Here is a 24985-nt window from a genome sequence, read left to right as displayed (position 1 = left end):
GACAGATGAATTGACTTTGAAAAGAAAGAGACGCTTTTATTTGTATGAGTGATATTTAATTGATAGAGAGCTAAAATGGCGGGGTGAGGCTGAATTATATATGGAAGGCAAGGGATAGGAAGGTACTGTCCTATCTCCTCCTCCTCCTCCTCCTCTCCCCCGACTTTGTCTGTCTGCCTCTTGCCTTGTCTGCCTTTCTAGGGTCTAGATCTTTGGTGTTAGTGTTAGTGGATCCACTTTCATTAACCTTAATCAGTTCCACTTATCTCGAGGAATTACTATGGTATTGTCATGATAAAAAAAAGACATAATAATATTGTATAGTATTAGTCTTGATCGGATCTCTCTTCATATCATAATGATCTCAATTATGCTCATTTGAATACAATGCGACGTTTCAAAGACATCTCTCTTTCCTCATGGTTTATTGCTCTTCAGACAGTCTAGACAACCCGCCCAATGTAACCCTCCCTATCAATCAGACGTCAAACTCTCTGAGCCATTCGCTGAGGCCACTGGCTATACCCATAACCCTTCCCTTCAACATCTACAGCTGAACCATCCTCCTCATTATGCCACCAAATCGACGTAAGCACATCCAACCCCAATGCCTCAAACTCCTCCAAATTAGCCAACTCCTCCTCTTTCTCAACTCTACCACCACAACTATCGGCACATCTAAATGCTTCTCTCACACAGTTTATATCCCACGGTCCGCAGTCCCAATCCCCTCCATCCATACTGTAGAACTCGACCACAAGATTCGTCGTGCCGAAAAGCAGCTCGCATTGTTCCCGACACAGTTGCGTCTGGTGCGCCTCTCGCGCATCATCCCAGCTAATCCGGTACCACATAGAGTAGTTCTCCGGTCGGCATGTTGTGCTGTGAACCATGTCGTATAACTGTCCCATGCAGAGGCCCGGGGAAGGCTTTGGCTTGATAAGAGCAGTGCGAACATTGCGAAACCACATGTTAAAGCCCTCTGATTTCAGATATCCCATAGCGGGAGGCGGTGGTTGAGATACAAGCATCCGTCGCCAACTGGAACTGCCCATTGTGAAGTTCTGAAGACGCTCCGTCTTCTCCAACATTGATAAGCCCCTCGCTTCTCCTTGGGCTTTAATCGCACCTTCAGGAGCCCAAGGTAAGCGAAGGAACGAGTCCGCTCTTCGAAAGTACGTATATTTGCGATCGATATCGAAGAAGCATCTCCCAAACTTTTCAACCAGCAGCGGGTTGAGTGTGAAACTCTGCGGTCTTTGGGCTCCTGCCGAAAACACGGGCTGAAAGAACAGCGCTTGCTGAATTCTGGGAGATTCTCCTGTTATCGCAGCCCAGTGACGACATACTCGTGATACAGACACAAGAAGTGTCTTCATGTCAAGGTGTAAGAGGATGAGTTCCAGCAATTCCGGAACAGAGAGTATCCTGGTCATAGTGTCTGTGAACTCCATCGTGAATTTAGATGTTGTTTATATCAAGGGCTCAATTTCATATGGAAACCGAGCAAGGCTCAAGAAGGAAGTTGAAAATGATGAGAGTTGTCATACGAACTTTAATGCAACATATAGGTAATCCTCAAAGCCGATGATGTAGTGGTATCAGAGATGGAATCAACCCTCACATGATGAACCGGGCTGCGAGTCACGATGCCATGACTTCACTTTAATGCATGCGACCAAAATGTAACTTCATATGTTGGTTAAAGTTATGCCAAAAATCCTGCCTCGGTAGGGGAATGGCCAAGCTTGGTTGGGTTGGCTTACAAGACCTGCCTACTTGGGATGTGAGTGTTGATCCTGTTTGACTCCCGTATTTATGGCGCTAATAAGACTACACCAATGAAGCAAATCACCACCTCAATCCGATATGGTTATGTCGTCTAGGATCAGACCGGAATGCCGTTTCTTTATCCATGAAGTAGAGAAACGGCATGTAAATAAGGGATAAGTTGGATATGGAGGTATATATATCTCGTTCATTAGCTGTGCTGTTGTGTACATCACTGTCTTAGTCGAAGAGTATCTCCCCTAATGCTCCCTTCATGACACCATTACACACAGTGACAAAAGGAATTCCCAGACGCCCAGACTCCAATCATGCTGCCAAAGGCCCAAAATGACAGTCCCTTCTTACCCAAAAACCAGTAGTAAATCCTTGTACAAGTGCCCCGTGAAGATCAAAAGAGGTCATAAAGGAGAAAAAAGTGCGTGCGCAGTCTACTTGGTTCGTTCCAGAACCTCGACGCGCTTGTTTCCGAGGTCGACAATCTTGCCGACGAGCTTGCCTGCCTGGTCCATCTCGGCGATGTCGTCAGCGCCTCCCAGGCTCACGCCGTTGACCATGATATTGGGTACGGTCCTTCGGCCTGTTGTCTCGAGTAGTTGATCTTGCAGCGCTTGGCCTTGGGGATGGATATCGAGTTCAACGACATAGGGCTCGGGGGTTATGGAGTATTTTTCAATCAGAAGGCTCTTGGCTCGCTTCGAGAAGGGGCAGTACGTCTTGGAGAAGATGATTACTGGATAACAGTTAGTGATATTGGTTCTTCTAGTGGTTGCTCTTCGAGACCTACCCGGTGATTTCTTGAGGATAGAGTCCAGCTCTTCACGAGCCGCAATTGCCTCCTTGCTCCTCGTCTCTGTCTCGGGTTTCTTCTCGGCGGCGGCAGGAGCCGGAACATCGCCAGACTCTCCGCCAACAGGCTTGACAATTTTATCCTTATCCTGACCTTCCGCAGAACTTCCAACTCCCACAACCTTCTTGGGAGGATCAGGTCGCAGACCCCCCTTCTCGTTCGCCTTGCCCTTCGCTTCGGCCTCGGCAGCCTTGAGACGCTCCTGCATCTGAGCAGCTAGCTTCTGGTCGTCTGCGTCGATATCACCATCTCCATCTTTATCAGCGTGAGGCTGTCCAGCCTTCTCTCCGGTTGCAAAGTCGACGATAGGCGCGGGGGGTTCGTTTGCGCTCATGGCATTTTGGGTCTTCTTGATGAACTCTTGGCCCGTGTAAGTCTCTGCATCGTGATGCGAGTCGAACCCTGAGGTGTAGAAGAGGATAAAGATGAATGTGCCAATCGTCGCCAGGATTAGTAGGCGTACTCGGCGTGGAGAAGGCATCTCGGTGGGATGATGATCTCAGGACCAGGGGTGGGTGCGCTAGGGAGCGAGCTCTGGTCAAGAGCTCTTGAGCGTCGCGCGATGAGCGATTGGAGTTGATGGAGGAGCAGCAGGATTTTCTCGGATAGCGATGATTAAGGAGCGTCGAAAAGACGGGAAAGACAGTAAAAGAAATATCGGTCGGCTGGGTGTTGGAGCCGAAGATGACAGTGGGAAATGGGAATAGAAATGGAAATGAAGAGGAACGGGATACGAGAGTCGACTCCGGGACAGATTCTCCAGATTAACTTAGTTAGAGCCTGAGGTAAGGGAGAGCTCCTCAATTCCAGCGGAGGGTTTAGGTGTCTGTGACCAATCAGGGCGTCTCATGGGGATAAGACAGTGCGTGTCATCATGGACTGTGCTACAGATAGACAGTTGTTGCGCTTCATAAACCTAGAATTTGAGCTGTAATCTTAAAAGAAATATTGTGAATTGTGTGAACTCAAAGAGATACAGTAATTGAAAGTAACATAAAATTATAAACCATGATTGGTTCAAGTATCTCACCAACGTCCATATGACCATCCAATATTAAACAAACTCCGTCCAGCATCCCCGTATCAGAAGAGCCAGCTTCTAATTTCCTCTCATCACTTCCACCCGACTATCCCAAAACTTTTTTCTTTACAAGTCACTACATGCATCATAGTAGTCGTGGGCTTGCCACCTACCATTGAGTAATTATACCGTCAGCCTCTCTACGGAATGGCGCATCTCATAGTCCGGTACAGCCTGAGCTCGCACACTCTCACTAGGCTTTTGGGGCTCTTCGAATAAAACTTGGGGGGCTCCGTGGCGATAGTGCGATCTTGCGCGGTGCAGAAGGGCTGCTCTTGTTGCGTGGAGATGTCGAAGATGTTGGTTACCATGGCGGTGATGGTGCATGGCTGGTGCAGCCTCGAGTGTAAAGGCCCAAAAGAAGAAGGCTAGAAAGAAGGAGAGCTTGAAGGACAACATTTTGTGCTGTGAACTGAAGTGATACAACGAATTGGTTTGATTATGTGCTTGCTGCTATCACTAAAGCTCTACTGGGCTGTTCGCTCTTATATGTTCTTGAGATCCCTTACTCCCTTCTCCCATTGAGACCATATGACGAGTATTGTACTTACAATGAGTCTATTCTATGCTTCAGTTACCGCATTCGGACAGAATCATCCTGTCTTGGGGCCCCTCGAGAGGAATTTGCAGGGTCGTGGGCCGCAGTGAGACAATCTTCTAATAGAGCTGTTTGCGACAAGAAACTATTTCTGGTCCGGCCAGCCCCTTTAACTTATGCTCCCTACATCACATGAACCCTTTTATCAGGATCAAAACTGATATGAACAAGTTTTAAACCCCTCATATAGTCTATTTCCTTGGCCGTTGAGAACGTCGTCAATGTTGATTTGACCCTCGTGGGAAGGGAAGGCTGGTACTTGTGAGACATTCTCAATAATCGCGCTACATGTGACGCTGTGGGGTTATAATATCACGATTTGGGTATCATCAGGCAGCGATTTGGATCAGAACTACATCAGAACTATGAAGTTGACGCGTTAATCTTTTTCATGATATTGACTTACATGAAAGCCGTCTGTGAAAATCATGACTAATCGAAGATGCTGCTCCGAACCAATAGAAATCTGCCAAAACTCTTTTTTACAGTGAGCTTCCACAGTGGCACGGGCGTTGATGGATCTTGACAAGTTGCATTTCTAGTGACTTCGATTCATGCATGATTAAAGAAGTGTCCGTTTACTCGACTGAGTCATATCTTGGAGTTTCATAACATATAACGGAAAATATATATTCATTTGATAGTTTTGTCCTCTCTATTCTCTTACTTTTGATTCCAAAGTCTATCACAGTTTTACATTACCCTTGATACCTACCCACTATATCGACCCTTGAGTTCTCCGACCTTCTACAGGATAAATTAGTACCTACCCTTTCAATACTCTGCTCGAGGATTTACAAGAACCACCAATAATACTCCCTGGTCTCAAATCGACTATTAGACACCGACCCTTCGCCATTCAGCTTTCAAGACCTCTCGCCTTTTGAAGGCATCAGATATTCATTATGGCTCCCTCAAGGGCAAAATCCTTGTCTCTCATGATCGCCCTTGTACTGGGTATCGTCCTCTGCATCTTCGCATCACCAACAATCGCCTCAGCTCCAGACTCACAATCATCTCCAGAGGCAGATGTCGAACTTATCTGCCACACAGATAACCCTAAAGACTGTTACCCAAAGGTGTTTCAACCAACAGATGAGTTCCAGGTCGTCCATGACGATCAGGAACTTCCCCACGGACTCCATGTTCGTCTGAACATGTCCAACGGCAAGAAGGAGGCCAAGATCAATGTTCCCGATGAAGGAAACTCTGCACTCGAAGGCCTCCCGGTTGACCAAGCTGTTGTTGTCGTGGATCAGCAACAGGAGGATCCCCAAATCCCCAAGGGCGCACCGGCATATGAACCTATTGGTAAAATCAAGGAGCCTGAGGGTGAAGATTTCGTCGGTAAGCCCTTCTTCACCGCCATGAAGATGTTGAAGGCTGGCGAAACCGGCGAAGGCAAGGAACTTGACGATGCGCTTGAGGGAATGGAAGAACTGTCACATGATATTTACTACGGTCTCAAGGTCACTGAAGACGCGGCGGTGTTGAAGGCTCTCTTCTGCATGATGGCGGATTCGGATGTTGCTTACCCTGCGGATATCACTCCTCGGGATCATCAAGCAGCTGCCATTCTCGGGGCCGCCCTGCAGAACAATGCCGCGGCATTGAAAGAGGTTACCAGGCAGTGGCCTGGTCTCATGGAGGCTCAGTGCCCGAGTACCAGCAAATCTCTAAAGGAGTCTCTCTATACACCTCTCGTGCCCGCTCATGTTCCATCGTCGCTCAACACCAAGACGTTGGCCTCTACAGCGAAAGCCAAGGTTGGAGCCATCAACGGCCTTATCAAGAGCGACATAATCCGAGAGGAATTCCTCAAGAACGACGGCATGAAGCTGTTGCTTGAGGTGCTCGTGCCTGAAGGCAAAGAATGGGATACTACACAGCGCAAGGTTGGCCAGTTGGTTCTAGATACTTTCTTGGATGAAGATATGGGCGCAAAGCTTGGTCAGTGGCCTCGCACAGAGCGAGACAGCGACGCAAAATGTCGAGTATATGAGGCAAGTACCGGAGAGGGTTGCTGGGATTACCATGTTGCGAGGATCCTGAAGGAGAACAAGAGAGATAGCGGACATTGGAGCCGGGATCTACATGATCGGCTTGCGGCATTGAGGAAGAGCGGAAAGGTACCTCCTCGTGTTGAATTGTAGAGCATACCTGAGCAGCATTTGGCAAGTTAGATTGTAAGCAATAGAGCAACTATTTCAAGCTGTAAAATTAAACATTGCGACATTCTGCATGTGAGATTGCTGTGCCCAAATGTGGTGCAATTGAAGGATTGATCCTGATGTGGTTCGCTAGATTGAGCTCGGTGCAGGAGAATTTCGGACATTGACCTACTCCATCTTACAACCAACAAACATTCATGGATCTTGCTGACACCGAATCCTGAGATCAGGTAAGTAGGTACTTATACCACTATCGACCCCGTTTTGATACGTATTTCTATTATCCCGGCTCTTTCCATTCGGACCAAACCTCAATCTCGTCTAAGATGAATCAAGACGTACCCTTCCAACTAAGGCATGATCAAAAAGGTCGTGGAATATTCTCCAGCAAGGCATTTTCTCCAGGCGACATCATCCTCCCATTCACACCAACGATTCTCATCCCCTCACTGTCTCACATAAAAACCATCTGCAGCCACTGCTTCAAGCCGGCTGACGTACGCGCCTGTTCCGGTTGCCACGCTGTGTCCTACTGCGATGCCGCCTGTCAATCTGCAAATTGGACAGCAGTCCACTCCAAGGAGTGTAAATTACTGCGTAAAGTCACCGAACAAGGACACCCGGGCATACCGACGCCTGTACGCGCAGTGATCCAGGCGCTGGTGAAGCCTGGTATTGGCGCCGCGCTGGAGAACCTTGAAGGAAATGTCGAATCTTGGAGGAAGAGTGACAAATGGGCCGATATGGAGATGATGGCCATGGGTGCTACTGCGTTTACTGGGCAGGGCACGGGTCAAGAGGAATTGCAGAAGACGCTGGCTCTGCTCTGCAAGGTACGTCCTCGGACATGCACAGTAACAGGTCAATATAATAACATCCTATAGATTCAAACAAATGCCTTTCATAGGTACGATGCCGATCTTGGCCAAGTTGGCATCTTTCTCGAACCAAAGCTCGCTATGGCCAACCATTCCTGCATCCCCAACGCCATGGTGCAGTTTGTTGGCAGGAAGGCCATACTGAGAGCTGAAAAGCTGATCAAAGTCGATGAGGAGATTGAAATCTCTTACACAGGTATATCTCCTCACCATATCCTTAGGATGGCCACTAACGTGCTGTCAGACTACACATTCCCTCGATCTAAAAGAAAGCAAGCACTTGCACCGTACTTTTTCGATTGTCAATGCCTCAGATGCGAGAAAGATCTCAACGTCTACCAAGTTTGCGCTGGCTCTCCAATCATCGACATGAACCGTCATAGTCTTGTCGCTGATGTTGGCAAGCTTGGCCAACACCCTGCTGCAACAGATTCGAACAAAGCTTCAACGGCAACAAATTGTAGCGAGGAACTATCTGATCTGATAGATGAGAAAGATCCTACCTTGTCACCTGAGGATCGTCGAAGAGTCCTGCGAGCTCGTTACCAGCGATGCAAAGGATTGACTACCGAGAAGCTCTGGGCAGTATCACCACTCCCTCAGCTGCTGACTGAGGTATCAATCCTATACATCGAAGAGAGCAACTTCATTTATGCCTTGACTACGGCATGCTTCGTTGCGACTTCCAGCGACCCTTATCGACACGTCTTGCCATATCATCCCATTCGCATCAAGGGCCTTTTACTCGTCGCCAAATTACTCGCCAATACTGCAGCAGACATAGCCTCGCTCGGTAACTCACAAGCAGTGGCGTCAAAAGGGGATATCAACCAGAGGGCCCTTCAGACACTGCAGGATATTGACCAAGTTTCCTTGTGCCAGATGCTTCTCATCATGATCCTAGGGTCTGTTCCCAAGGACTATGTTCAAGAGTGGGAAGTTTCGGCCACTGCTCAGCAGATGCTGGATGAGATCAATGAATTACCAGGAAGAGACCAGGAACTATCTCTTATTAACGCCTGGAAAGAGAACCCCGAGGGTGAGCAAGCTCGAGCCTTCTTTGAGTATGCTGTGGTGAAGCAAGTAGATTCTCTGGCGAATTTGGGACTTGAGATCCTTGAGATGGATTTTGGCTACTGAATAGAGATAATCTATTATGGGTTTAGGAACTAATTATATTCGCGAGTTAAGAAATTGGAGGTTTTAGACCTGTTATTGAGTAGTGCAGCATTCCACGGCCATATCATAATTCGAATAAATCTGCCCACGGTCATGTCGCGTGCGCGAGACGCGTAAAGTAGTTGAGCTTAGAGACACTCTCGTTGGTCGATCTCATAGCTAGCTTCCGCCCCACCTTTCAAAGTCCCTTGAAAAATCCCCTAGCAAGTAACTGGTACGTACCTTTAGCACGGCAGTGTATCTGCATTCTTGGAATCGCCATCATTTTTTATTTCCTTGCAATAACTGTTACCTCACGACGTGAACTCTTTTCACGTCTTTCCTTTCAGCGGCGCATTACTTGCGCTCGCACTCGTATCAAATTCATAATGGGTAAGAAAGCAAAGAGAAAAGCTGCCAAACTCGTCAACAAAGCCCTTACAGCTCTAGGATCTGACCCAATTCTCGATCCCATCGACAAGGCCTCTTCAAGCGACAATCAAGATGAGGTCCAAAAGCCCGACAAGTTCGACCAAGGTGTTCCTGTCACGACAGCCATCGCGACTCTCGAGAAGGATGCTTCAACACAAAGCGACGGCAGCCTGAAGCGTTCAAATCCCCATGACGCAGACGACGGCGGAGAGTGGCAGGTCGTCTCACGAGCTTCAAAGAAACTCAAGAAGGTCCCTAAACCGGGCAAGAATTATCCCACTATTGCATTCTCGCCTAATGCGCGACTGCAATCCAAGATCAACATTTCCCAAATGCGAGACCTGGTTACATACATTTTTGCTGACGGAGCTGGTCCTCAATGGATCGGTATTACCCATCGCCCAGCGTTCCGAAAGATTGTGGCTATAATGATACCCGGTATTGAGGAGGCTATGTTTAAACACAATGTGGACTTGGATACATACAACGATGCTAATAAGGAGGAAAACGCTGTCGTGACGTCGCCGGATGACTATTATCCCCGACCACTGAAGAAAGAGCGCCTACCCGAGGCTCTGCAACCATTCGCAGACATGTTCACGCATCTATGGCCCGTCAAGACTCCAGGTGATGATAGACACGGAAAGATGCATTCCCCCATGGCCGCTTTCCTAACAACCCCTACCCCGAAGGAAAAGAATGGGACAAAGAAGGGCGTCAAACCAGCACATGAGCCTTCGGGATGGAAGAACGAGAGGACACGCATCACTGAACTCCTATGTACAGTCGATGATCTGGCCGACAACGGCTACTTAGTCCACCCAGCTATGCTGGAAGGCGTTGCCAAAGATCAGTTCGTGCTCCCCGAAGGATGGGTCATCACCCATGTGAAGAGCCTTGAAGAAGGTCAAGTTCCAGAAGACGAGATTGAAAAGGGCAGCATCACAGAAGGACGAAATATCCTTGCTCTGGATTGTGAAATGTGTATGACTGGAAAGAATGAGTTCTCTCTGACAAGAATCAGCATAGTCGACTGGTTCGGCAACGTGGTACTCGACGAACTTGTCAAGCCTGATAAGCCTATTATCGACTACGTCACCCAATTTTCTGGCATCACGGAAGAGATGCTTGCACCTGTAACAACTACATTACATGACATCCAGCAGAAGCTACTCGAACTGCTGACCCCTCGTACAATCTTGATAGGACACTCTTTAGAGTCAGATACCAAGGCTCTCCGCATCTCTCACCCTTTTATCATCGACACATCCATCATTTACCCGCATCCTCGCGGTCCTCCTCTCAAATCTTCTCTAAAATGGTTGGCGCAAAAGTATCTATCAAAAGAGATTCAAAAAGGCGGTGCAAATGGCCACGACAGCATCGAAGACTCCAAGACCTGTCTCGATCTTGTCAAACAAAAATGCGAAAGGGGCAAGGCCTGGGGAACATCTGACTCACAGGGAGAGAACTTGTTCCGCCGACTAGCGCGAGCTGGAACTGCATACAAGGCCCAGGGGGGAGCCGCAGGTGGTGTTGAGGTCGGCAAGACGAGCGCAGCTGTTGACTGGGGTGATCCCTCTAAGGGGGCTGGAGCCGGCGCAACACATCAGCTCGGCTGTAAGAACGACGAGGATGTAACTAACAACGTAATTCGTGCTGTGCAGGGAGACCCGGATGGCCTCGAAATCCGCGGCGGCGGAGTTGACTTTGTCTGGGCGAGAATGCGAGAGCTTGAGGCCCTTCAAGGCTGGTGGAACCGTAACCGTGTCGACAACACAAACAGCGACGGCGGTCCTCCGCAAGACTCTGAGGCCATCCCATCCGGCAAGTCAGAGCTGGAGCAGGCTCTCGTGCGCCTTACGGAGCGTCTCACACGCATCTATGATGCCTTGCCACCCTGCACAGCCTTCATGTTGTACAGCGGCTCGGGCGACCCGCGCGAGATGTCGCGTCTGCAGAAGGTGCAGGCACAGTGGCGCAAGGAGTACAACACACCCGGCAAGAACTGGAACGACCTGAGTGTCAAGTGGACTGATGTTGAGGATCAGGCGCTCAAGGAAGCGGCGCGCAAGGCTCGGTCTGGCATTGGGTTTATCTCGGTGAAGTGAAATACCAAAGGGACTCAAAGGTATCAGATAACAAAGGATACTATTGGAACTGAAAACGAAATAGGAGATGTGTAACAAATGCATATCTTGCAGAGGGGACTATTTACGGTATTGCAAAAAGACTACTTGCACGTAAACAGACCATCTTCTGTTACAACGTGCACAAATAAACGAGACCAGTGTCGAGACATCGAACAGAGAGTACAGTATCAAGTGTAAGGATCATTACAACTTCTCATTAGAATTGTGTCTACTAAATCCCGGTTCTTATCCATCGTCTCAGGATGGTGAAAGTCATATCCAGAACCTTGACAGGATGCCCCTCCAAAATTATATAACTACACTTTCATTTCCCACAGAACTCACTACATAAAAAACAGTAGATATGCTGGGGCTTTGATGACCCCTTGTGTAAAACCCCCTCCCTGGACCAGCTTTTATGTTACGCCAACGCTAGTATGGACATTCTCAAAAAGAACATATCCCTAAACACAAAGAAAAATGACTCAAGGCAGTCAGGCCAAAGTAATAAACATTTGCCATAAAAAGACCCGTATGTAACGCCTTCTCGTTCGCTTGTATTTTCAGAGCTCGAGTTCCTTCGTGAGAATCTGCGGCTTTGACTGAATTGTGTTTGATTCATAACCAAAATTGAGGGAGACAAGTATGTGTGCTCATGTGCAGCGACCTTGTGGACCTTGATCCATAAATCGTGTACATGGCGTTTTGCCCCTTTAGACCAAACAAAAAGGAAACTGGTATTAGGATGTAACCCGAGAAGGGTGAAGTGACCGATGTTCATATCGAACAGGAATGTGTGTTATGGTAAGCAACATAGAAGATGGACCAATAGACCTCCTACTTGGTTATGACAGCAGAAGCATGTATCAAGTGCGAGGTCTAGCAGGAGGATCTTCGACAAGCTCAGCGGAGCTGCCGAGCAGATCCACGTCACGGTGCAACGGATCAACTCGGCTGACACCATGTTGTGACACCATGCCGAAGCTGGCCGGCCGCTCATCAACTGAAGGGCCGAAGTCGATGTTGGTGAACTCGCCAGGGAACTCCATGGACGAATTGGACGACAATCGCTTCTGGGAGTTGGTTCGCTCAAACGGTAGCCGCGACGACGCTGATAGTGTAGCTCGATGGTGACTTGAAGTGCGGCTAACAGCATCGGGGTCTCCTCGCCACTGAGATTCAAATGATATCGTTGAGCCCGGCATATTCATGAGGCTAAGAGATGGCGCTCGACTGTGATCACTGCCTCCAAAGTGGCCAGATGCACGCTTGGAGCTCTTGCGAGGAATCTCTGGGGCATCATCATCTTCAGCTTCGCGCAGTGCGATGTGTGGTGCTTTGGACAAAGACTTGCTTGGCTCTCGAGGGAAACTCTCGCTGCCGGCACTGAAAGTACGTCGTGGTCGCTCCAGCACGGGGCTTTCCGGCTCAGAGTCTTGAGGATCACCGTTGTCGTCTAGTAGAGCGCTTTGCGGTTGACGTCCTGGAGACCGCCTTGGTCGAGGCTCGTCTTCATCATCTGAGTCAATTGGACCGTTCCGTAGTACGCCCATAGCCACAGGAATACCCTCAGGTGGCGACTCTCCGCCATTCCTAGCCATCATGGCTGGGGGCATCCGTGAGCTCCTCACAACCTCGAAGCCCTTGCCCTTCTCCTTTGTCTTTCCGCCAAATAGATTCCGGAACCAGCCCGAGGCAGTAGCCACAGGACCAGTTGGATCGGCGGGGCCAGTTCCAAGTTTCCGGCCCGGGCCGTCCGAGTTCAGTGCTGGTCCACGGACCCCGTAGTAAAAGTCCACCTCGCGAGTAGCATAATCGGGTCGGTTCGGGGGTATACTGGCTTGAGAATACCCCGCGGGAGGAGGCGCTGGTGTTGCCCCTCGAGAAATATCCGCACCCATATCTGCAGGATCGCCTAAACCTCCAGCTGGGTTAGCACCCTTAGCATCTGCTGCGTTAGAGCCACCAGGTCCTTCGGAGTGAATGGACTCGTTCATCGTCTGTCGTCTTCGAGGAGGTCGATAGTAGGGATCGGCAGCATCCATCGACTGTGTAGGATGATGGCGGGCAGCGCTGGGGGAGGGCAGGAACGAAAATGTACTCCTCTCCCCAGGGGTGTTGGGCATGTATGAGCTGCTGCTATCCACGTTCTGCGGCATGCCAGAGTAAACGTCGATGCTATCGAGCGCCGAGCTGCTTCTATGCCGAGGGTTCATGAGTCCACCGAGACTAGCACCAGACTCGCTTCGAACCCTTCCGCTTGGCATGACATATCCTGACTTGCCGCCGTCGTCCACGTCCAACATTGCTGCTGTCGACAACTGGCTTGCTCGGGATGGACCAGTGTTACGTTGGTGTGTGTTGCGGCGAGACAGCTGTCGCATACCAAAGATCTTTGTGAGTCCTCCACGGGTCAGACCTCGAGCGTCGTCTCCACCAGCTCCAAGCATGCGAGCCGCGACCTCGATAATGGTCTGCAGGGCGTTGAGGAAGAAACCAAATATCAAAGCCGCACCGTGGATTCCCAAGATGATGTAACCAATCCAACCCTTATCGCCCTCAGAAACATCAAGAGTAGGTACGAATGCTACCATTAGTAAGATAGAAATTAGACGAAGCGCTCCAAAAAGTGTATGATAAGCATTCATCGCTGTTGAACGCTGGAACGGTCGGAAGGCATGGATGGTGAGGATATGAATCACTTCGCAAATGGCGAGCAGTACCACCTGAGCAATACCACTGGGCTGCACGGCACCAACGGTGATGCCCCGGAGGAATGTTAGGAAGACCGGAATGAGAGCGAACCCAGCAGCCTCATCGGAGTAGGTATTGTATAGAGGGCCGTATAAAAGAACAGTCGGTAAATCATCGTAGAGGACAGACTTTGGCCTCGTTCTGATGATGAGATAAAAGAGGTATGCCGCGAAGATTATGAGGAAAATCAAGGTAACGACGGCGAGAGCAATAGTATACGTCGGAGAATCGCCAGCAGTGACGAGCTGAAAGCATGAGAGGGCGATGATCGGAAATAAGAAATAGTTGAAGACAATGCGGACGACATTGCCAACGGAAAAGGGGACGTTCTTTGAGCGCAGATCTTCCTCGGGGGTGTTGTTGATCTTTCGGAATAGCCACTGCACTGCAAATGCGCCCTGAACAAGAACGGTAACAGAAGCAATGCACACACATAGCCAAACCATCATACCAGCCCAGATGTCTCTGCTCTCAGCCATGCCGACTAATTGACCAAGCTCTTGAAGTCCGTAAGTGGCATTGGTGACATAGATACCATCGACAACGCTCTGCCATGATGGGGCATCGGCAACAAAGCTTTCGTTGAACATTAGAGTTGACCAGGCCATCTGGCTGACAATAGGTTGATAGAAGCCGGGATAGTCAAGAGTAAGGCCACCGCTTAGCGCGATAAATTGAATATACTGAAGGCAGTCTCCAAAGCCTGGCGTGACAAGACGGAGCAGATCAACATCTCGACCATAATTGGAAGTCCAGTGGAAGATATCAGATGAGCCCCAGGGACTAAAGATGGCTGAGAAAACGACTGCAAACCCTGTAAAAAGGAGCACTATCATGGGTAAAAACTTGAGTAGCCACGAGAGACCTCCCAGATCCGGGGTCACCGCCATGGAAACACAGCCAATCTGAGGTGCATCGCGAGTTCCATCAATAATGGACATACTAGGTGCTAGGGACGCAAATGCATATGAAGAGTAGGCGTCCCATGTGATGTTGATAGAAGGCAGCTTGTATGCATCACTATAATTTTATGGTCAGTACATCTGTCTTGACTTCAGTTCATAAGCAGTTTATAGACGACGTACCTATAATCAACTTCTCCGAAATAAGGTCCAAGCGGACAAGATCCGTTTACCAATGAAGTGTTACACAAACCAAATTTGTCGTTGTTGTACGGAACATATGTCAAGAAGTGAACCTTGGGGAAGTAAGTCGTAGCAGTGTTATAGCCATTCTTCTTCTGAGGAGTTTCGGCGATTTTGCCATTGATATCGCTGGCATCCTTCCAAGAAGGGTCACCGGGCGGTGGCAGCGCGCTGGTTGTTCGGGCACCCGTGACGTTTCCCCATACAATAACTCGAAGGCTGTGTTTCTCGTTCTCGGTATCGAAGACAGCATCAGCGTATAAGGGAACCCATTGCAGCCTCGTCGGTTCGTGCAAGCGGTAGGCATCGCTGAGGCAGTTTGTGAAAGGGATCCTCACGGCATGAGCAGGCGATACAGCGTGTATTGCAATGAGAAGGGCGATGACTAGACTTTTTGATAATCGGGATATCGTGCTATATCGAGGGAGCCATGCCCTTTGTCGAGGGACAGCTTGTGTCATGATTGTGGTGGAATAACGCTGATGGTGTGAGTAACCAGAAGAATCTACGGGAGCGGAGGCAGCAGGCGCGGAGCCAGCTATTGGGGATTTCGATGACCGTGCCACATGTCGCCTCCTGGGCAGATCTTGGATGAGGCCGCGATGGTGTGAGCAAGGGCGACAATCTTGCGAACGGTCGACAAGTTGTTGACTGGCCAGACCAAGCTGCATAGCTTCAAAATTAAGACTATCCAAGAAGCCGAGATAATCAAGACTGTTGAAATTTGCCAGTGGAGTCAAATTGTGAGGGTGAGCAATCGGATCGGGGAGGTTCGTGGTGGCTCAGACGGAGATCATCTTGGGTGTCGAGAAGAGTAAGCCGACAGAAGGTTAGAAGACCGACCAGCAAACGAGCAAACGAACGAACGAAGGAGCGAGCGACGTGATTCTCGAGATGGCAACGGGTGTGAGATGATGTTTGTTTAGATGACCACGGATCAAATGGTGAATGCTACTAGAGAGTTATCTACGATGGGTAGACAAAGCTGATGAAGCTACTTGAAATACAGAATAGGGAAGCGAAGCGAAATCGAGCAAAGGAACGAGCGAGTGAAGAATTAGGCAGGAAGGAAGAAACCAAAGGGAGGAGAAGGAGAAAAAGAGACCCAACAGTAGAAGAGCAGCAAAGTGCGTGAGCGAATAGGTCGCTGTGCGCGCAATGCAATGGTCGTGTGTGATCGAACTTGACGGATGGATTCTTTTTTTGGGGGGCATCAGCAAGGGAAAAGAGGCGCCCTTGTCTCCGTCGTTCAAGTGGGAAGAACAATCTAACGGGGGACCCATGGAGAAGTATCAGGTACATGTCAAGTCAGCGCTGGGGACAAAACGCTAGAGGGGCCTGTAAGACGCCCCGCGCCAGACGGCAGTACACCTGAACTAGCTGCTGGCTGTAGGGAGCTGAACTGGATGGACGGGATTCTGCTTCCCGTAATAAACGAAACCGTCGCTGTTGAAGATGGATCCCCTGGTCTTAGTGAGGATCTGCAGTATAAGTGGATTGTTTCCTGTGAGCATTACGAGCTCTAACTTCGAATTTCTTCAACTGACCCGTATTCCATACTCCTTTTGTCTCATAATGCACCATGATTTACGCTTAAATCTCCTCTCAATCAGCCCTGGCATGAAGGAGTTCGACACCCTGCCCCGACTGAGATTTTGTGGAATGAATAGATGGAAGGATTCAGTTTTGGAGCTATCGGCTCTGGTGTCTGCTTCAAAGCTGGGCATTGTGGCTGGGTCCACGCTAAGAGCGCATGTCCTATCTTTATCTCGGGCCATTTCAGGGCTCTAGTCATGGATGCTTATCAGGAGATGGCTTCCTTGATTTGTGCAACAAACAATTAAGATGCTGCATGCAAGAGGCAATAATTGCTAACAGTCTTTGCAGTTCCTGTCATACTACAACTGCCTCTCTGGCCCTATTCCATCGAGATATTCTTCCCTAAACCTTAAGTACCCGATACTTGTCTCCTGCAGCTTTCGTAAAACAAATCCCTTCCAATTGGATCCCAATCTGCGCTAGCCTGTGACGTTTAGCGCAAAACGTCATGGCTTGCGGCTTAGATTGAGCCCGATGATGGAGCTGTCCCTTCTAAAAACGGGCAACGGTCGCTGGACAACACCTCCAAATCCTATTTGTATCATGATAATTTGAATGCAAAGTGGTGGTGTTATAATTCCCACTCATCACTCACCTAACCAACTCGTTGCCCTCACTTTCAGAATCAAATCCGAGGAAAATATGTTAGAATCCCAAATTCTTAACTGATCAATGCAAGGAGGCGATCTTGTCAGCCATAGCCACGATGGAACGGAACGCAACGAATATTACCATCACGGAACCTCTCTGGGTTACTTCTCACTGAATCGAATGCTTCTCATACAACGTTGTATGCATTGCATATATAAGCCGGTCATTCTCATACATGATACTCCAGACTCTTAATTGGACGCCATATCATGTCTTTACTCACGTCGAATCCAATCTCTTCTCCCCAGCAGCTGAAGTCTCGAGATCTGACTGAATGCCTACGGGATTATTCCGTTTGAGCTGAGCTGTTAGTCATCGCCACATCGAACCACACGTTACAGAACAGAAAGGACTCCATTTCATTAGTTGTTTCTTCCTATGTCGACTCACTCTTTCGCCTCGTGGAGCACAGCGCAGATACGAGCGGGAGTTGGGTCAGCGTGGGTATTCCCGTTCCCATCTTTACCTTTGCCCAGGGCCCTATTCGTTGACCATATTCACGAGAGCCTGTTACAGTAGTGCCAAACTTAACATGTGGACGGACCAACCGAGTGGGCTATTTTCAGCAACATCCATAACCGTGGAATCCATGCACTCCAGTCTTATTCTTCAGCTCATCTCTACCGTAACCATACGGTTCATACAAGCAACATCTATGAGTTTGTATTCAAGGTACCTGAATTTCTTTTTATTGTCATTAAGGACTCTATGCAAAGTAATAAGCTCGTACATCGGTCATCCTTCTATATGCCGAGATGATCTGTTTACTTACTCCAGTGACACAATCCACTTACAACCCTTGTCTATCATAAAATACTGACCCTCAATTGCTGCAGATTCCTCCGTCAACGTCAAGCGATAATATACCTTCCCTCTTTGTTGCTCGGAATCTGGTTTTGAGGTCCCCAGCAACCTCCACTTCGCTCCAAACTCCCCATCCATCTATATACCCGACATCTTCTAGCAAATTCCAAGCCAGCCGGATCATTACCATGTCAATATCTCATGTTTTATCTCGCCTGCCATTGGGAAGTCATTCAAAACACCATCTCGATGATTTGCCAGCTCATCATTGGGTCATCATAGGGTTCCACCAACGATCTAGACCCCTGAACCCTCTCCCTCACCTTCAACTACACCCTCTCGCCAGTAGCACAGTCTCTGTCGCCCACCCAAAAACCATCCAGCCACCATTAAAGCATGAAATATCCTGCTCCCCGTTGATGACATTTCCTACTATCCTCTGGTGGTGATATGCAGTCGAGGCCACGCGGCTGGCCAACTGGCACATGCAGATCTACATAGCCTGTCTCGCAACTTCTTGGCTGCATCACTAGACATGTACCAATTCGATACCTCACTTACTGACTTTCCCTGTGGTCTGGTATCATTGCAGCACTCAATGATTTGACGATTAATAAACTATGACGGAACTTGGAAATGACCAAACACTTTGGCCGCTATGACCGCTCTTCCAGGCTGATGTTTCTTGGCCTTATTGGTGTGCTTTCTATAAACACCTCATCTTGGAGCGGCTTGTGCTTTATGTACCACCTAGTAAAGAATTCACGTTTCAGGATCCACTAGTTAACTGCGGCTCGCGACAGATGCTACTAGCTATATCGGGGTTGTCTTAGATACAAACACCATCCTCAGGTTCAGCTTTGGTTGATTTTTTAGTGTAGTTCCATTATTTAACTAAGCATCTTCTGCTGGCTGACAATCTAGCCCAGCAACCCGGCATCTCTAGCCTCGTCAATTAGTCGTTCAGTCGTACAAGCAATCTCCGCAAGCAAGCGCTCCTCCCTTTCCCCAAGTTCCCCATAATTTGACGGCATTTGAATGAATGAACATCATGATTGCTTCCCCCCATAGATATTATTGCGCCCGAGCCCAAAACAAAAACAATTTACGCCTTCGATTTGCCTTTTACTCCAGATCGTAGTATATACTCCACCTCGACAGATGGGTTCCCTTTCAGCCACGACTCCGTAACTCGCTTTAATAGCCTTTCAACCTCTTGGACCTCGTCCATGCTCTTGAACTGTATGGCCAGGTCTTGCTTCGTAGCCAGGCCAGAGTTTACAAACTCCAGAGTAGCAGCTCGTAGCTCGCACATTTGGACCTTAACCTTGATCGAAAGGTTCACCGTGGAATCGGTTTGCGATATTGTTTCAAGTGGAAGTTTTGTCGACGCAATGCGTTTTAATCTTCCCCCATTTGCAAGAATACGCTGTCGCTTCATGAGAAGGCGTCTAGTATCCAATTCTGTGCTTTGTGAAGTTGAAGCGCTTGAACAGCGTCGCTGTCGCTTGAATGACCTCGGGTGGAATTCTTCATTGTACTGGTCATGTATGCGATCTAGTGGTACTGGGCTGTATTCACCAGAAGCTTCTTGGTCTGACCCTGTGGCTTGTGGTGGTAGTGTTCTCAGAAGTAACACTTGTAGAGAGTGTGACCTCTGCTTGTTGCCTTGGCCTTGACCTCGTTCAGAATCCCTTATGCCTTCGCGAGAGGATAGATGATTGTGTGGTGCTTGATCGGACAACCAAGATTGCGCATAGGCCTGAGATGACAACTCCCCATGGCTAAAAGGATGCTAGCCTTCCTGGTCCTCGGAGTTCGCGTGACTGTTGTGTAACATTTCCTTAAGATGTGTGTCCGAGTCGTCACGGCTGTTGTTCATCGGGGCATTTCTGCGGTTAACCAGTCCATTGCCATACCAAATTTGTTCTGATCGACGTCTGCTCTGGGATGCGGTGGGACCACTTCCAAGGAGCAGCCGGCTTTGTCTCAACTCGTCACCGCTTCTTCTGCTGACTGATGGTATCGTATTACCCCGAGAAGACCTCTGGACTCTGGCCAAGATATTGTTGGTGGATTGTCGATGAGAATCACGACGAGTTGAGTTATCGGCACTAGTAGGGTCTGATGATGGCGGTGTTTGCAAATTTGCCGATAGTGTTAATTGCAAGTCTGGCATTGAATTGTGGATTGGCTGCTGCCCCAAGAGAGGCCTGAAAGGCTGGCTGAAGAAAGAAGGAGCCTCGCGACGTGGAGATGTGCGAGGAGATGGAACGGCATTTGGCCCAGCAAATGGAAGGTCAAATGAGGACTCGTCATCAGTTTCGACTTCGTAGTCTTCTTCTTCATCTTCACAGAACATGTTGAGGATTGAATCTGACAGTTCCTTCAGCGGAAGGCGTCGATTGTGAGAAACACTCGTCAAATAGCTTCTTGTTTGTGTATTTTCGGGCGTCGCAGTCTCATCTGTTGCGATTTGAATCGGCTCATCCCTTGATGGGCGAAAATAGTCATCGATATTGCCAAAACGACGGCCTGGAGTCAACCCTCGACGTCGAGAGTTAGATTGCAATTCGTCTCGGACTGGCGGAGTGGCAGCTCGTCGAGGTGTAACATGCACAGGAATTAGTCCTTCTGTGCCGTCCAGGTCGGTCGAAGCGCTTTCCCTCCGTGAAAGATTGACTGTTAATCGTGTCCTCATCATCTCCTGAACTGATTGGGCTTTCTTAAGACCTCTCGTTTCGTCCAGGTTTCCAGATCGTGAGTTTTTCTTGGGCGAAGTGGGAACAGCGAAAGCACTGGGAGAAGCCCTTTCGCCACTTCCAAATACGCCGGGACCACCAAGCACTCTCTCAAGCTCATCGTTAAGAGCATCGACAGGTTCTTGGTCGGTCAACGGGAATTCGTTTTCCATGTTATCCAGATGTGTCCCATCTCTTGATCTTGGCTCAGCCGTCTTTGAAGTCCATGGTAGAGGTGACAGGCTCCTCTCCACCGGCATCAGCTTGTGTTGAGGTTCTTTACCACCCAAACACTTCTTGATATAAATAGAATCACAGAGATTCTGGAAGCAGCTTAGGACGGCTGCCTCATCCACGAAAAGAAGTTCATCTTTTGAAGGCGTCACATTGGGGTCGTATGATCCAGGTGAACATTGAATGCTAAGTTGCATAAATGCGTTGGGGGGCGCTCGTGAGTTCTCAAGTGAGTTTAGGACTGCCGAAATACTCGATCTGAAAATGGAAACTAGCTTCTTTCCCGTGCCTCTGGAAGATGAAATGGGCCGTGAGTCGACCGAGATGAAAGCTCCCTTCCCCTTAATGATCTTGACATCAGAGTCAGGCTTGGGCAAGGATGCTACAATTCTCAAAATTCTCGACTGTACTTCGGTCGAACTTCGTCCGGCACTAGAGTCTGATGATACTGCAACGAGCTGAGTAGTAAGAGCGTGACCAAACACTTGTGTGATTGCCTCTCGCGTGCTTGGTGCTGAGCATGGTGTGTAGACCCACGGCTGCATTGAGCTCCCAGGCACTTTGAAAGAGAGTCTGATGTGTGGGAGTGCTATCGCATAATTCTCCAAGAGTCGTCTGATATCTGCCAGGGCGTTTCGGCTCACTTTGATAGCATTTTGTTTCCGAACAGGAAGGTTCTGAAACAAATTCAGAGCTTGGACAGTTGTTCCAACAGGAGCGGAAACAGGCTGTTGTCTGCTAATTCCACCTGATTTTACATTTAAGATAAGTAGCGATGCGATAGGATCCTGAGCTGTTCGAGTTGTGATTTTGATCGTAGCCAGATAATTGGCACTAGCAAGAGCCTCGCCACGAAAACCAAGTGTCTCGCCGCCTTTCACATGAAGTTCGTCGAAATTTCGGAGCTTGCTCGTATGAGACCGACGCCCCAGGGATTTGTAGTCATCCACCTGTATCCCACAGCCATTGTCTCGGACTTGGACTTTGTCGACGGTGTTGGGAGCAACCGTAATTTCGATAGATGTAGCGCCCGCGTCAATACTGTTATCAACAAGCTCCTTGACCAGGGAGAGAGGGTCTGGAAGCGAAGACGAGGACCGCAGGAGGTGTGCTGAAGATGGTGGCAACGCAGATATTGACATTGTAATGATGAGATGGCTTGAAGATGGAATTGAGATATGGACTCCCCAGGTAGTTTATGCTGCATTGAGACACAGCATATGGTTGCCCGAGAGACTAACACGGATCATGTGGATATTATGCTGGTGGAGTGATATAAGAAGGGGAATTAAAGCAGGGGGGTGTTGGAGAAGAGGAAGATAAAAGGGAAGAAATCTTTGAGATGAATTCATCTCGTCTGCCTTTACAAATCGAGAATGTAGAGAGCTTCATTGAAGAAGGAGGTGATTCAGCCTCTTACCTTAGTTCCTCTTAGTCCTTCCTTCCGACTAACACATCACATACAAAAAGTGCACCAGCTGCCGCCAAGAGGTTAGGAAGGTCCGATTAAGGTACGTACCTTCAGTCCCTGCATTCCATCTATCCAACCCGGGACCCTCCAGAGCACCATCTTCTGTCCCTGTTCCCCTGTGACGTGACCTACCAGCCCCGCTGCGAGGAGCCCCGCGTTGTCTCTGACGGATAGAAACCATTGCTAATTCGATTCACGAACCTAAACCATCTACCAACCTTTTCTCTTACTCATCTCAGTAGATCGCGGCAGCTTCATCTCAATTGCCGACATACAGACATTCACTATCGCATCATTAAAGCTGATCTCAACCTCAAATTCTAACGATGTCTCTCAAGGGTCCCTCTCCGCAACACCATGATGGCTCTGGCCTGCGCATCGGCATTGTCCATGCTCGTTGGAACTCAACCATCATCGACCCTCTCGTGACCGGCGCCAAGGAGAAGCTCCTCGCAGCTGGTGTTAAGGAGTCCAATATTGTCATCCAATCTTGCCCCGGCTCCTGGGAGCTCCCCATTGCTGTCCAGCGGTAAAGCTGCTCATTCATGTGTATCCGTTCATGCCGAGTCGCTGACGTATTGCCATTCTCTAGCCTGTTCTCCGCTTCCCAGATCCAGGGCACCTCGACTGGCGGTCCTTCGGCAACCGATCTTCTGGCTTCGTCCACTACCGATCTCACCTCTCTTCCCGCTTCCTCTGGCGCCTTTGATGCCATCATCGCTGTCGGCGTTCTGATCAAGGGAGAGACCATGCACTTTGAGTACATTGCCGAGTCAACTTGCCAGGGCCTTATGCGCGTGCAGCTCGACACTGGTGTTCCCGTCATTCTGGGTGTCTTGACTGTTCTGACCGAGGATCAAGCGAAGGCTCGCGCCGGTGTCGATGGCAAGGGCCACAACCATGGAGAGGATTGGGGTCTGGCGGCTGTCGAGATGGGTGTCAAGAGAAAGGAGTGGGCCAACGGCACAATTGATGGTTAGAACAAGAGCAATGTGCATAACAAATGATAAAACTTCACATTTGGACATGGCGTAGATAACCTCAGCGCCCCCCAACGGATCCATGGAAGCATGACTTGGGCCACAGATGAATAACGTTCCGAAAATGACCTCCCAATTAGTCAATTACCGCATAAAGATGTATCTATCATGCACCAGTCTCAGTCCCAATGAGTCGGTGCCTATCATATCTTTCCCCACGACGCCCGGGTGAAAAGCACTTCTAGAATATACAATTGTATGTGGCTCTCCACTCGGCGGTTGAGCTAGCTCAACCCATGGATATCCAGATGCAAAAAATGGAGCATATAAACCAATCTTACCTCCGTCTCTTTTGTAATAATTCCTCACTTACTAATCTTTGAATTATATCATGGTTCCAAAATCGCTTCCCAATCCTTTCTTTGACTTCCACATGCTACGCTTCTTATCTCGCTTGGCCTTCATCGCCTCCCATCCTTCCTCGTCATCATCATCTGAACCGTCACCCGAGGCGCTCACCACGTTGATAGTAGACTTGCCCTTGGGGTCATCCCAGCGACCGAGCGCTCCAGACATAGTGTTGGTTCGTCGATGAGGGTCAGAGACTGCTGCAGCCGGCATTTGTGATACCGGGCGGTATCGGCCGGGAAGACCGATGTTGCTTCGCTCAGATGGCGCAATTGACGGGGTGTATCCAATAGGGGCCATGCCGTGAATCGAACCAGCATAGCCGCCAGGTGGTGGCAGGAAGGGAGCGCCTGAAGGTGGCGCCACCATGCTCATAGTACGCATTCCGGCGTCCATACGGCGGGGAGGCTCCAAAGTTGGCTCAAGCATCATTGAGTGGCGAGATGAGAGGTCGTTCATAGACTGAGTGGCAGAGAGTCCTCCATAAGGTTGCATTGGGGGCATCATTCCAGGTTGCTGCTGCTGGTTGTTGGTGGCCATCATTTGCATAAATTGCATCTGCATCTGCATGAACTGTGACATCTGCTGGGTCATCTGAAGCTGTGCCTGATCTCCCACGGTGAGCTGTGGTGGCGCCATGGGCATAGGCATCTGTTGTTGAGACATGCCCATGCCTGGCATATTGTACATGCCGCCCATGCCGTTCATCATGCCTTGGGGCATGTTATCGAAAGGAGGTCCCTGGGGCCCATTCATGCCAGGAACGAACTTCTGGCCATTTGCATTAGGGCCGCCGCGTCGCATAGCTCTTGAGCGTTCCTCACTGGCAATCACGCCAACTAAACCTCCGGGAGGAAGGGATTGCTGAGACTCTGAGGCAGGAAGACCGCCGCTGAAGGTCAGCGATTCCCGCATAGCAGGCTTTGCGATACCTGCACCAACGAAAGGATCCTGAGGAAGACCCCGCGCGAATGCAGGTAGCATCGAATGGCGCTGGTTTTGACTGCTACTCTCGCCCATCGCTGAGCCGGGTCTTGGGGGTGCCAGCTGGGTTGACGCTCGCAGGTTGGGGTTGGAGCCCATGGTGCTGAGTCTAGCGGGTGGCCGATT

The 24985-nt window shown here is 49.3% G+C and overlaps 9 protein-coding genes across 9 annotated transcripts; 3 read left to right on the top strand and 6 right to left on the bottom strand.

The window, feature by feature from the left end:
* Nucleotides 1-296: 296 nt before the first annotated feature.
* On the bottom strand, nucleotides 297-1732 carry BKA55DRAFT_551050 (uncharacterized protein). The gene is made up of 2 exons (XM_046191336.1): nucleotides 1555-1732; nucleotides 297-1441 (listed from the first exon to the last, which is right to left on the bottom strand). Exon 2 carries the CDS (start codon nucleotides 1434-1436, stop codon nucleotides 486-488), a length of 951 nt encoding a protein of 316 aa, XP_046057044.1. The 5' UTR covers nucleotides 1437-1441; nucleotides 1555-1732; the 3' UTR covers nucleotides 297-485.
* A 487-nt stretch (nucleotides 1733-2219) lies between these two features.
* BKA55DRAFT_532879 (thioredoxin-like protein) lies at nucleotides 2220-3119 on the bottom strand (the record flags this gene model as incomplete). The annotated part of the gene is made up of 2 exons (XM_046189398.1): nucleotides 2220-2521; nucleotides 2576-3119. 2 exons carry the CDS (start codon nucleotides 3117-3119, stop codon nucleotides 2220-2222), a joined length of 846 nt encoding a protein of 281 aa, XP_046057043.1.
* A 453-nt stretch (nucleotides 3120-3572) lies between these two features.
* On the bottom strand, nucleotides 3573-4175 carry BKA55DRAFT_551045 (uncharacterized protein). Its single transcript, XM_046191335.1, has one exon. The coding sequence runs from the start codon at nucleotides 4116-4118 to the stop codon at nucleotides 3843-3845; it is 276 nt and encodes a 91-aa protein (XP_046057042.1). The 5' UTR covers nucleotides 4119-4175; the 3' UTR covers nucleotides 3573-3842.
* Nucleotides 4176-5222: 1047 nt separating this feature from the next.
* Nucleotides 5223-8506, top strand: BKA55DRAFT_497834 (uncharacterized protein; the record flags this gene model as incomplete). The annotated part of the gene is made up of 4 exons (XM_046186497.1): nucleotides 5223-6466; nucleotides 6964-7321; nucleotides 7373-7562; nucleotides 7611-8506. 4 exons carry the CDS (start codon nucleotides 5223-5225, stop codon nucleotides 8504-8506), a joined length of 2688 nt encoding a protein of 895 aa, XP_046057041.1.
* A 407-nt stretch (nucleotides 8507-8913) lies between these two features.
* Nucleotides 8914-11067, top strand: BKA55DRAFT_588745 (uncharacterized protein; the record flags this gene model as incomplete). The annotated part of the gene is made up of 3 exons (XM_046194837.1): nucleotides 8914-10430; nucleotides 10474-10576; nucleotides 10624-11067. The coding sequence occupies 3 exons, from the start codon at nucleotides 8914-8916 to the stop codon at nucleotides 11065-11067; spliced, it is 2064 nt and encodes a 687-aa protein (XP_046057040.1).
* Nucleotides 11068-11954: 887 nt separating this feature from the next.
* On the bottom strand, nucleotides 11955-15658 carry BKA55DRAFT_532875 (uncharacterized protein; the record flags this gene model as incomplete). The annotated part of the gene is made up of 2 exons (XM_046189397.1): nucleotides 11955-14862; nucleotides 14928-15658. The coding sequence occupies 2 exons, from the start codon at nucleotides 15656-15658 to the stop codon at nucleotides 11955-11957; spliced, it is 3639 nt and encodes a 1212-aa protein (XP_046057039.1).
* Nucleotides 15659-15805: 147 nt separating this feature from the next.
* Nucleotides 15806-16433, bottom strand: BKA55DRAFT_39295 (uncharacterized protein). Its single transcript, XM_046186022.1, has one exon. It carries the CDS (start codon nucleotides 16287-16289, stop codon nucleotides 15954-15956), a length of 336 nt encoding a protein of 111 aa, XP_046057038.1. The 5' UTR covers nucleotides 16290-16433; the 3' UTR covers nucleotides 15806-15953.
* Nucleotides 16434-19146: 2713 nt separating this feature from the next.
* On the bottom strand, nucleotides 19147-22158 carry BKA55DRAFT_532874 (uncharacterized protein; the record flags this gene model as incomplete). Its single annotated transcript, XM_046189396.1, has 2 exons — nucleotides 19147-19825; nucleotides 19961-22158. The coding sequence occupies 2 exons, from the start codon at nucleotides 22156-22158 to the stop codon at nucleotides 19147-19149; spliced, it is 2877 nt and encodes a 958-aa protein (XP_046057037.1).
* Nucleotides 22159-22385: 227 nt separating this feature from the next.
* Nucleotides 22386-23659, top strand: BKA55DRAFT_39280 (6,7-dimethyl-8-ribityllumazine synthase). Its single transcript, XM_046186021.1, has 3 exons — nucleotides 22386-22527; nucleotides 22730-23016; nucleotides 23080-23659. Exons 2-3 carry the CDS (start codon nucleotides 22814-22816, stop codon nucleotides 23465-23467), a joined length of 591 nt encoding a protein of 196 aa, XP_046057036.1. The 5' UTR covers nucleotides 22386-22527; nucleotides 22730-22813; the 3' UTR covers nucleotides 23468-23659.
* The last annotated feature ends 1326 nt before the right edge of the window (nucleotides 23660-24985 follow it).

The sequence above is a fragment of the Fusarium redolens genome (genome assembly GCF_020744475.1).
Source record: "Fusarium redolens strain MPI-CAGE-AT-0023 chromosome Unknown BKA55scaffold_1, whole genome shotgun sequence".
Classification (NCBI taxonomy): domain Eukaryota; kingdom Fungi; phylum Ascomycota; class Sordariomycetes; order Hypocreales; family Nectriaceae; genus Fusarium; species Fusarium redolens.
This window is presented reverse-complemented; position numbering and strand designations above follow the sequence as displayed.